Below are 12,569 nucleotides of genomic sequence, written 5' to 3'. Positions count from 1 at the left end.
ACACCAATATTTAATGCACACAAAACACATTATTAATAGTATCAAACATTGTAAATGGTATTGGGAATACTATGAATGACTTTTAAACAAAAGCTATTACACAGTAAATCTATTGGTGTTCCTTACACAGACTTTTCATAGACTCATAGAATCATAGGACTGGAAGGGACCTTGAGAGGTCATCTAGTCCAGTCCCCTGCACTCCGGACAGGACTAAATATTATCCCCCTTTGTTTCTGTTAGATTCAAATATAAGGTTTTGTCATAACACACATTCCCCGCTGATCTCCTCTTGGAGATGATTTCTCAGTCTTTATAGTGTGACCATAGTATATTGCATGTGTCACCTGTAGACTTCAGAGCTGGAGGTAGACTGGCAGCACCTCAGTCCTTTCAAGCACTTCAGAGCCCTGTCAGCAAACAAACAGCCTGGGGATCTCCACAGCTAGCAGCATTCCAGCCCTTGGGTTAATAGCTGATTGGTTCTCACAGTTGCTGGTGCAACAGAAGTCTGTATCCAAAGTAGTACAGGAATTGGGACTCAGCCCTCACAGCAGTCACATTTCTTAGTCCTGTGCCGATCAGTCACTGAGTCCATAAGGCTCTGATTGGCTCCACTCCCAGAGGGCTACTAGGGTATAACTTGCCAGGTAAGCGGCCCTCAATGAAAATTTCCTATACAGCCTCAGAACAGTTATTGAGCATGCCTAGTAACTACCACAATCTGTTCTGGAAGTTTCTGGGTCTTTCTAATTGAGTTACCCTGCCTGGCTCTCTGCACAGACCATCCAACTAAGATCCATGTCTCCTCCCCACTGGTTCTCTTTCCCTCCCCTGGAGAAAGTCAAATGCTGTGGTATAAAGCATGCGGTTACACTTCCTCTTCTGGTTTAGGCTAATCTAAGGGATTCAGCAACCAGAGAGAGCTCTGAGGCTGCTACAAAGCACATGTTCTGGAAAGCTTCCTATTAAAGTTGAAAGATTGTTTCATCTGTTGTTCAGTCACCCTGCCTGTTTTCTTAGAGGGCCTAGAGGTTACCCAATGTGCTCTGAAGTGCCCAAAAGAACTTAGGTTTCCATAGGCCATTGCTACCGGAGGGCTTCATTTGGTTGAGAGCTAGTTGAGGGCTCTGTTCAGTTGAGCAGCCACTAATTTGCATGGGAAATTTTCAGTTCCCTTTCAACTAGTCTTCAGCACACAGTGGAGTCCTGTTTGAACACTCTGCCCTCTGTTCAGTTTTCCGTATTAGTATATTAATTAAAAACATCCTGGCCGTGTTCATTCCCTGTTTTTCGCTTAGAGGGACTTGCACACTGGAGCAGTCTTGAAAAAAAGTGAACATTTTAAAAATATTGGGCTAATATTTTTCTAATCTTTTTCCTTTTTCCTTTTCTTCAAGGGCTAAATTGAGCCTGTGGGTAAGTCCACGCAGCAGCTGGGAGGTGTAATTCCCAGCACAGGTAGAGAGATGCACATTAGCTCTGCTCAAGCTCGCACGCTAAAAATAGCAGTGTGACCACGGTGACACAGGCAGTGTCTCAGGCTAGCCGCTCAACTAGGGTGGGGTCAGGGGTCAGATGGGATTGTACTTGGGCAGCTAGCCTATGCAACTGCGGACACACTGCATTTTTTAGGTGCTAGCTCAAGCAGAGCTAGCACATGTATGTCTGTGCAGGGTATCACACCTCCCAGCTGCAGTATAGACATAGCGTGAGACTCAGTGCTTAGTAAGGGGTGACGTAATTTCTACTTGCCAGGAACAGGTGATCCCCTTTTCCCGTGAAAGCGAATAAGTAACTTTACTCTTGAAAGGATAGAGCTTATTTCCCCCTGATGGCTGGCCAGTTACTCTGCCAGTGAGTAAGAAGGGGAGGAAGCAGAGCAGAGTTTCTCCCTGCCCATTTATTCTCTGGGGCTAGCATTCACAAAGCAAGAGATGTGCTCTCCGTCAGACTCAAACCCAAGATCTGTGTAGGCCAAGCAAGGAGGCACGAGCCTGATCCTTCTGACTGCCCTACTCAGTTGAGTAAAACATAAGCACTATCTAATCCTAAGAGGTTTGTGTTTGAATAGAGGCTTTTTCTTTCTCATAGCTCCACTTATTCCTTGTGATTATTATAACTCCATAGCCTGTTGCTATGGAAATTATTGTAATGCAACACAGACAACTCTTTTGGTTCAGTGCAGCATAAAATGGACAATGTGGGCGCAAGATCTCGTTTCAAAATACTGACAGCAACAATTGTAAGAAGTATTACAGCTAGATTGAGACAACAGCCCTATTTAAGGCTACCTAAGAATTTCCTGTCATCCAATTCAGACACTTCTAACTTTCTGAAATGTCTCTTTTGAACTGATGTTTCCTAGCCTGTGATCAGCCAAGCTGAATTTTTTTAATGTTTGAGTGAAAACTGTTTAGCCATATTTGAGAATGAAAATCCTTTTTGATTATTCAAAATCTTGCCCCCTTTGTTGAACCCATTTCACACCTCAAGAGGTGGGGATAGAATGTTGAAATTTGTTAGGAAAATGGTCATCATTGAGGAGAAATACTTTGGGGCGTTCGGGTGAAAATTGGTTTTGATTTGGCAAAGTCATGATCCATTATACACACCATACAGATACTGCATACCGAACTGGTAAGGGTATCTTTTTACAACCTACAAGACTCCCGTAATGAGCATGGCTCAGATCCTTGGCTAGTGTGGAACAGTTTAAAAAAAAGGTGGCGGAATTTTCTGAAGTTTGAAGGATACTTAGGCTATGTCTTCACAGGAAAAAAGATGTGGGCTTGGTTTGGGTTTGAGTTAATTGGTGGTTTGGTTTGGTTTGGATCAAAATAGCTATCTCACTGTAAAATCCTAGTGGAGGAGAAACATAAGTAGTTTTTATCGCATTGTAGCCAGTCAAGGTCAGCCCTATGGCCCCCAGCCTGGATCTGACCTCCCTTAGCTGCATGAAGTTAACAATTACTCATCTCAGCTAGGATTTTCCATCATTTGCTTTCTCAGTGTAAAAACACACCTATTTTGCAGTGCAGTCACAGCCTTAGGGAACATCCTTTTTCTGGGAAAAAGATATTGTAAATGATAAATGTATGTAGGGAAGTCACAGTATTTGGTTATTTTAATTTTCTAGAAGATATCACTTCATAACATGAACCGTGTGAACTATTTCAACTGCCGTAGAGGTTTGGCCACTCAGAAGGAAGGACAAAGTCAATGCTCAATTAAATTGCTGGGCTCATATTTGAATGGATGATTAGTACTGATGTACATACTCCATTTTTCCACAGACAGTATATCTCTTATTTTTAAACCCATCAGAAAGCTATAGATTCTGAATGGCTTTTGTACTAATTAAGCCTAAATGCATAAATTATTAAATGTATTCATTTGCAGTGCTTACGCAGTTGAAAGGTTTGCTTTCATTGCTAATAAGGCACACACAGCACTGAAAAGAGGTAATTAGAGCATCAAAGGCAATGAACCATCTTAAAACTTCATAACACTTTGCCTGAAAAATTTAACATTCAACTGAATTCAACTTTGGCAGAGTAGGAACAAACCAAAAAATAAATATACCAATGTATCCAGTAATATGAGAAATGGAATCTTGCCGTGTTATTTCTGTAGCCATGGCTCTCCCATCCTTTTTAATCTTCTTAAAATACCCTCACCCTTGATCTAGGAAGCTAAAGTGGACCCCTGTGGTCATATTTCAAAGACTGTTTTTCAGTCAGAAATATTAGTTCTAACAAATCAAAGACTTTTTTCATGCCGTGATATGGCTCCAGTCCTAGCAAGGAGGGTAGGGGGGAAGTTAGATTCTTGAAAGTTTTCTTGTTCAACACTTTTAATCATCTGTTTATCTCAGAAGTTGCAGGGAATGATGCTTCTTTCTTGTTACAAAAACTACTGCTTCATTACAATATGAAAATGTGCACATCACACAAAATAGCTAGTGTTCAGAGTAAATGCAAGATAAGATGACACACTGTGTTAGTGGATTTTGGAGAATCATAGAACTGGAAGGGACCTCGAGAGGTCATCTAGTCCAGTCCCCAGCACTCGTGGCAGGACTAAGTATTATCTAGACCAGGGGTTGGCAACCTCTGGCACACGGTTCGCCAAGGTAAGCACCCTGGCGGGCCGGGCCAGTTTGTTTACCTGCTGCGTTGGCAGGTTCGGCAGATCGCAGCTTCCACTGGCCGCGGTTCGCTGTCCCAGGCCAATGGGGGCTGCGGGAAGCAGCACGGGCGAGGGATGTGCTGGCTGCAGCTTCCCGCCACCCCCATTGGCCTGGGACGGCGAACTGCGGCCAGTGGAAGCTGCGATCGGCCGAACCTGCCGCGTCAGCAGGTAAATAAACTGGCCCGGCCCACCAGGGTGCTTACCCTGGCGATCCGCGTGCCAGATGTTGCCGACCCCTGATCTAGACCATCCCTGACAGGTGTTTGTCCAACCTGCTCTTAAAAATCCCCAATAATGGAGATTCCACCACCTCCCTAGGCAATTTATTCCAGTACTTAAGCACTCTGACAGTTAGGAAGATTTTCTTAATGTCCAACCTAAACCGCCCTTGCTGCAATTTAAGCCCATTGCTTCTTGTCCTGTCCTCAGAAGTTAAGAAAAACAATTTTTCTCCCTCCTGCTTGTAACAACCTTTTATGTACTTGAAAACTGTTATCATGTCCCCTCTCAGTCTTCTCTTCTCCAGACTAAACAAACCCAATTTTTTCAATCTTCCTTCATAGGTCATGTTTTCTAGACCTTTAATAATTTTTGTTGCTCTTCTCTGGACTTTCTCCAATTTGTCCACATCTTTCCTGAAATGTGGCACCCAGAACTGGACACAACACTCCAATTGAGGCCTAATCCGTGCAGAGAAGAGCGAAAGAATGACTTCTCGTGTCTTGCTTACAATTCTCCTGCTAATATATCCCAGAATGATGTTTGCTTTTTTTGCAACAGCATTACACTGTTGATTCATATTTAGCTTGTGATTTACTATGACCCTCAGATCCCTTTCTGCAGTACTCCTTTCTAGGCAGTCATTTCCCATTTTGTATGTGTGCAACTGATTGTTCCTTCCTAAGTGGAGTACTTCGCATTTGTCCTTATTGCATTTCATCCTATTTACTTCAGACCATTTCTCCAGTTTGTCCAGATCATTTTGAATTATAATCCTATCCTCCAAAGCACTTGCAAACCCTCCCTACTTGGTATCATCTGCAAACTTTATAAGTGTACTCTCTATGCCATTATCTAAATCACTGATGAAGAAAGATATTGAACAGAACCGGACCCAGAACCGATGCCTGTGGGATCCCACTCATTATGCCCTTTCAGCATGACTGTGATCCACTGATAACTACTCTCTAGGAACAATTTTCCAACCAGTTATGCACCCACCTTATAGTAGCTCCATCTAGGTTGTATCTAGTTGCACTTCTTAGTTTGTGATGTATTAATACAATCCTGTTAAAATTGTGCACCCCTTCATATGCAAATTACTATAAAAATTGCTGCATATTGTTTGTAAAGATTAAAGACTCTCCTAGCAGAAATGGATTCAGAGAAACCCTTTTTCTTTCATATAGTCCAGAAAGCTCTCAAATGTGTATATATATTGTTTTTTATCCAGCATCTTGAAAGTAAAACTTCAACTATATGAAGTTAAACACTTTTCTTTTTTACAATCCATGTTTAATCCACTAGTCTCAGGAAGCAGCAAAGTGGTAAGTGATTGAAATGCATATTTAATATGAGAGTGGGTCCTGCCAATAATGCAAGATCTGGATTTCACTCTGAGTTTGTTACTGTTACATAAAGTATATTGTGGAACATATAGTGCAAGCAGCAATGGGTATAAATGGCCAGTTTGTATGGCATATTTAAGACATGACCAGTTCCATGCTACTCTTAATGAAGTGGTACAGCTGTATCATCTTGCACTGTGGGTAGTAGGAGTTAAGTGTGCTAAATCATTACTATGATGAGAGTGATCTCCAGGGAAAAAGCCGTTGCTGCAAAAATTGGTGATTCAGTACAGTAGGTGGCGCTTGTTCCCTGAAGCATATGGAACCAATGTTCCAACATGGTGTTAAAGGGCTCTGTGCTGCTGAGTGTGTCATTGTTCAGATGCAACATAAAACCCAGGTCCTGATGGCTAATAACCTTAGGGTGACCAGATGTGCCGATTTTATAGGGACAGCCCTGATATTTGGGGCTTTGTCTTATATAGGCGCCTATTACCCCCCACACCCATCCCGATTTTTCACACTTGCTGTCTGGTCACCCTAAATAACCTCAAAATGTTTGTAAGCATAAAGGTGTGAATCCCACGGGCCTGTATAGGTAATTACATACCATCTACCATAATTCTTCCTCCCATTTCAGTTGCAAACACTGTCGTTCACGTCCTGTCCTTACCAGCCGAGCAGTGTAGCTGTGTGCTGGTGCACTTCACCCTTGTGGTGGCTGCAGTCCTGCAGTAGTTAAAGTGACTCGTGTACATGTAAACTGCTCTGGGATGAGGTATCAGTGAAGTGTAAAGTAGTAATTATTAGTGGTAACCATATGATTATGGGCACATGCTGTTTTTCCTGTTCTTGTATAAATGATGCTGCAGTATGTCAGCTGAATCCTGAGACGTGCACTACATCCTACTATGTGGGGGTTAAATACAGTGTACTGTACATCTCTATTGGAAATGTAACTAGAATAAAACATATGGTGCCAGACAGTGCCTGCAGGAGATCCATAGGAATAAACTGTGATTCTGTCCAAATATAACTTCTCAGCAATTTTTCTGTCCGTGACTTTAAATCATGAATAGATTAGAAGCTAGATTAGAAGCTATTTTTAGATAACAATAACATTGCCTTTACTTTTAGGACAGGTAAAGAATCTGCTTTATTTTAAAGTATTGGGCAACTTTCAGTTTGATTAGTCAAAAACACCACCCACCCGCATCAATTGACAGGACCTGCAGTGAAAGGGGACAGTCCCAGTAGCAAGGGAGGGAGGAACTTGCCAAGGCACAATATGTAGCTCCTCCCATGGGAGTCTTTGGCACCCATTGGCCAATCAGCATCCCCCACCTACCAGAATTTAGTCCAGTGCAGGGGCCATGTGGAGCCTTATTTGGTTCTATTCCAGCAGCCCACTCTACCCACCCAAACTAGGACTGCGAACCCAGCTTGACAGATGCTTCAGGTCTAGCCAATCTACCAATTAGGGGGTCAGGAAGGAATTTTTTCTCCCATGGGCCATTTGGCAGAAGACCAGTGAGATTTTTGCCTTCCTCGCAGCACTTTCAAGCCACCGTGGGAAAAGTAGGCTCATGCTTACAACCTAAATGAGGTACTTGGGTGTAGCTGTTTATCCATCTCAACTTATGGCCGGTTTCCAGTGTGGGTAAGAGAATAAAATGAACAGTTCCCAGAGGTAAAAGACCTGTGATTTTGGTGATGGGCCTTGGGCTCATGTGATAGGGTGAGACCTTGTGGCCTTTGTGGGCTGCAGTCCCCATCCTGCTGCACCCTCTATCCCCTTCACAGAGGGAAGGTGCTAGGACTCAGAGAGAGAGCTGAGTCTTGGGGGGTAGACTGAGGAGAGCCACCTCATGTTATGGGTCATATGGTAATGTGGCTGTGGATGGGAGTGGAGGCTCAAAAGAGATGAATTGTCATTATCGTGCTATACTAAGCACCCAGATCTGAAGGTATTTCCCACCATCATCACCCATGGATACATCTTCAACATCAAAGCTTTTTGGAAGGAGACATGCTTTAAATTTGCTTCTTTTTTCTGGTCTCCTTGAATTTTTGCAAGTCAGTCTATGAAAGAATAAGACAATATTAGATTAAATTAAACTGGTTTGTGTAGCAGGACTAGCAGATGGGCAGATGCATACATAAGAACAAAGATACCCTACATCTTCTTCCCCACGTGGTGCACAGTGACCACAGAGCAGCTCCAAAGAGGCTATTACAACTCAACAGTGGGAGTGGGTTCCCTAGCTCTGTACGAAGGCCCTTGCCTGCAAAAAATGATGGGAGGATATGTGCAATCCTCTAGCCCCATCAGTGTAGCTTTATTGGCTACAATTATAAATGCTCAAAAGTCAGGAGGTGAAAAAAGTGAGGGTTCATAGTAATGTTAACTGAACAGTGTTAATTGTTCATGTGTTGTATTTTGTATCCCTGTGTTGCTCTTTTAATGTGTACGCTAATAAGTGAATGTGTGTGTAGTTAAATGTCTACCATAAGGAAAGGAAGACGGCTGCTACAGTGATTTGGCCACTAACCTCGGTAATCTGGAGACCCAGATTCAATACCCTGCTCTACCACAGATTTAGTCTCTGTGCCTCAGTTCCCCATCTGTACAATAGGGATGATAGAACTTCTCTACCACTCAGATGGTGTTGTGTTGGGGACCAGTGATGGATGTCATAATACATACAGGCTGTGCAAAGAGGGCACATTGAGATTACTGTAAGAGCCATCACTTTTTTATATTTTAACTTTGGGGTGTTTAAATTTGTAACCTAGTGTTATTTCATCCAAATGTTTTATAATTCATTAATTTTGTGCTAGATGGAGCCTTTAGTCAAAATTCAGGGGGTGGGGAGGTCACTGAAAACCAAACCAATATTTTTCAAAGTTCAGTAGCCAAAGCCTTCCAGTTTTTGACAATCAAAAACCAAAAACAATTATAAATTATGAAAAACAATTATAAATTATGAAAAAAGTCTTTCCATTTTTTTCGTACAAAATAAAATACATTTTGACCAGCTTCGTTGCCTTTGTGTTATGAACATTCTGACTGGGTCAGGGAAGTCTTGTTTTGAAATCAGATTAAATGGCTGCCTAAATGCTTGAGTCTATATCAGCCAAATAGGCAGTTTTACTGAATTGTATGAAGATAACTAAGAGGTGTCTTTTCATATTTTTCTTCACAGGTGACCTCATGCATTTGCCACCGTATCTTAGAATGGACTTTTTGTTGAACCGAGGAGTTTCAGGCACAAGCAGAGACCTGGGTTTGGGCCAAGCCTGCTTGGAACCTCAGAAAAGCCGAACCTTGAAGCGTCCCACAGTTCTGGAGCCGATACCTATGGAAACATCCTCCACGAGAGAAGTACAGTCATGGCAACCTGGTGCCGTGGCAACATTACCTCAGCGAGAAGGGGCTGAGCTAGGACAGGCAGCTAAAATGAGCAGCTCCCAAGAATCCCTGCTGGACTCCCGGGGCCACTTGAAAGGAAACAATCCCTACGCAAAATCTTACACCCTGGTATAACAAAAAGAGCATGGCTGGACAGTGGCTGTAAATACTTACAATTAAAAAAACCAATCAAAGCTACCTTTTTTATTGAATTCCAATATTTATAATTAAAGAAGATTGCCAAAATATTTGAAAAAAATGCAAACTACAGACAGTGCAAAGACTCTCCTGCTTTTTTTCTGTCTGAGTGTGAGCTTCATCTGACTGGACATCTGAATTTTTGGGTAAAAGAAGTCCAGTTTTCTGATCTTCACAAGCTTTTGTGTTTTTACTGATTTTCTACAAAGTGCATGGGGACTAAATAAAACATTTTAACTGGAAGTTCCATCACACAAGATTAAAAAGAAGGAAAACAAATCACCCTATTTGTGAATTTAACAGGGACATTGATCTGGGAAATCAAAAAGTCTTTTGTCATGTTTGCACACTTTTTTTTTAATTAGAAAATGGGTCCTTGATCGATCTTTTTGTTTTGTTGTTAATTAGGATGAGTGCTGTCAGTGGAGTGTGGGGGGGATCAATTTGCTTTTGGTTTTTCTTTCTTTTTTTTTTAATAATTTAATGAGACACTCTTTGCATTTTGTCTATGCGAAATAAAAGGGTCTTCTGCCTTTATTTGTGATCTTTGCTTGCATCGCTTTCTGCTGTGCTTGGTTTTCTTTATGTCCAGTAACTTTTTCAGCACTTCTCCCTGTATACTTTACACAGGCAAAACCTTCATTGACTTTGCTGTTTGGATATCTTTTCTTAAAAAGAGATGACCTGGTTCAAACAGGAATGAATTCAGGGAAGTCCTATGGCCTGTGCCTTGGAATCACTTCTGGCCTTAGAATCTATGAATCTTTGATTTGGAATAGAGTTTGGCCTTTGTAAGGAGAGCAGGGACATGCCTTTAAAATTTATTGGGGTTTGCTCAGACAGAGATCCCTTGCTAATGGGGTAAAGGGCAAGACTGTTGCAAAGGAATGAGGTGCTTGGAACAAAACCAGCATTGGACCCTCTGTGTACTCTTTAGACCTGATCCAAAACCCATTTAAGTCTATGGGAGTCTTTCTATTGACTTCAATAGGTTTTTGATCAAACCCTTTATTAGCATTTTGAAAATGTAACCAGAAGTGTTTTGGTGTTACTGTGCTCGGTATCTAGGGGTAAATCTTCTGTCCTTTATGTAGGCATCATTTCCATTGGCTTCACTGTTACGTTGTCTACTTCAAGACTGAATAGTCAAGCTTCTCCCTATGACAGGACAAGGTGGGTCTTTCCAACCATCCAGAAAAATCTTTGTACGCATTACTTCCGAAGCAATTATAAGAAATGTGCTTTCGATCAACCTGTCTTTTCTTTTTAAGAAGACAAAGACCTCTTTTTACGAAGGACTTCCCCACTCACGGATCTTCATTGCACCTTTTGCTTACATGAAAATATTGTTTATTTTGCAGAAAATAGAAAGTATTAAACCAATGCAGTTTGTGGGTTTAACACAACAAAAAAATAACTTTAGTAATCTCTAAGCTCCTATTTCTGTGTTCTAGTCTTTCTCTCTTTGACAAAATATCCATAACAATGGGGTAGCATACTGTAAGTCTTATTTTATTATGTATTTGTAAAGACCCTGAGCATAGTATTTGAGCACATGCTATTGAAGTCAATGGGACTTAGACATGTGCTTATATGCTTCATTACATCAGGGCCTAAGCACTAATAATGTGGTTGGTACTGCAGAAGGGACAAAATGAAGATGGCCAAAGGCCTTTTCAGCTGGCAGGCCAATAGAGAAATAGAGGGTGATAACTAGGCTATGTTTATGTCACAGAGGTCATGGAAGTTACGGAATCCCTGACATCCAGAGACCTCAGTGACATTCTTTTCTTCAGCCCCTGGGGTTGTGGGACTGGCGCTGGCAGCCAGTGGGGCCCTGGCAGGGTTCCAGTGATAGGCAACAGCAGTGACAGGCGACAAGGGGCTCCCTGAAAGGTTCCAGCGACAGGTGACAGACTCCTGAGGGAGCCCTCCTCAGAGTTCCAGTGACGGGGGGAGCGGGATGCTGGGGGCAAGCAGCTGGGGGTGTCCCATTTTTTCTTTGGGAAATATGGTCACCCTGCAGCTTCCAGCTGCTGTGGACAGAGGGGGAACCCCACAGCTCCCCGCCACCATGGTGGAGGGAAACCATGAAGCTGCAGCAGTAAAAGTCACAGAAAGGTCACAGCTTCCATGAATTTTTGTTTATTGCCCATGACCTGTCTGTGACTTTTACTAAAAATAACCATGACAAAATCTTAGTCTCAGTGATGACCATTTCCCCATGTAGGCCACTAACCTCAGCAAGCTGATACTACAGCTGGTCAAAACCCAGGGATTTTTTCCAGCAAAAATGTCCAAATTATAAATTTACACTAAAAAAAAAATTCAATTTTTCACATGAAATTTCACTTAGAACTTGCCTATGAAAAATGGAAACATTTTTAGTGCAAACTTGTCACTTGAATTTTTTTTCATTTTGGTTCAAATAGAAATTGCCGTTTTGTTTGGGTTTTTCATAATCAACATTTTCATCTTCTGAAAATCAAATGAAAAATCCCAGCACACACTGCAATGCTATGCTGGATCAGAAACAGAGTACAAAGCACCCCACAAAACTGAGTCCTTACTGCTCTGTGACCCTTATGCACTTTCTCCTTTATTATTAAGAGAAAAACACACACCTGTTAAAATGTCTCTTAAAGAATTAATCGATTTACATAAAACCACGTGAATGACCCAGGGAAGGAACCTGGGCTTGAATGTATTGCAACGGACTTAGAAATGCCTGGTTGAAATTGCTTTCTTGTGGTGCATACAGTAACTGTGAATAGTTGACAGTGCCTAGAGTTGGGGGCAAAGTCTCCATTTTAGCTTTTATTATTTTAACCCCACAAAATAGAAATGGAGCAGCCACCCCAATTAAACTACGTGTAGATCATGTAGAAACATGTCTAACATTCTTACATGTTTCACAAAAATAACAAGCTATGGGAGGAATTGATACCCAGGATCCAGGCAAAAAGAATCCGGGTTGCGTGCAGGTTTCCCCTTTCCTACACTGGTGTGAGTGTGTCAACTACCTCCAACATGTGCCCTTCATAGATCTACATAGAGAGAGATGGCCAGGAGGCCACACATTGCAACCAGTGGTAACTCTACTAAAAGCTAATGTAACCTGAGTCTGCATTAACTCTTGTATGGAGCCCACGCCTTATTGTGAAACATTTATAATGAGGCGGGGAGAGTTCTAGAGG

At 41.9% G+C, this 12,569-nt stretch overlaps 1 protein-coding gene across 3 annotated transcripts in view; it reads left to right on the top strand.

Annotated features, from left to right (window-relative positions):
* The window catches only part of DSCAM (DS cell adhesion molecule), a 614,601-nt gene extending 604,696 nt beyond the window's left edge, over positions 1 to 9,905 (top strand). For all 3 annotated transcript variants that reach the window (XR_010594753.1, XR_010594754.1, XM_005304452.5), the window contains one exon: positions 8,969 to 9,905. Coding sequence is in view for 1 of the 3 variants with exons in the window: in XM_005304452.5 (XP_005304509.1) it covers positions 8,969 to 9,309 (341 nt within the window). In the remaining 2 variants the exon portion in view is untranslated. The remainder of the gene's footprint in view (positions 1 to 8,968) is intronic.
* The last annotated feature ends 2,664 nt before the right edge of the window (positions 9,906 to 12,569 follow it).

Source organism: Chrysemys picta, chromosome 1 (assembly GCF_011386835.1).
Source record: "Chrysemys picta bellii isolate R12L10 chromosome 1, ASM1138683v2, whole genome shotgun sequence".
NCBI lineage: Eukaryota > Metazoa > Chordata > Testudines > Emydidae > Chrysemys > Chrysemys picta.
Note: the sequence above shows the minus strand (reverse complement) of the source record. Positions and strands in the feature narration are given on the sequence as shown.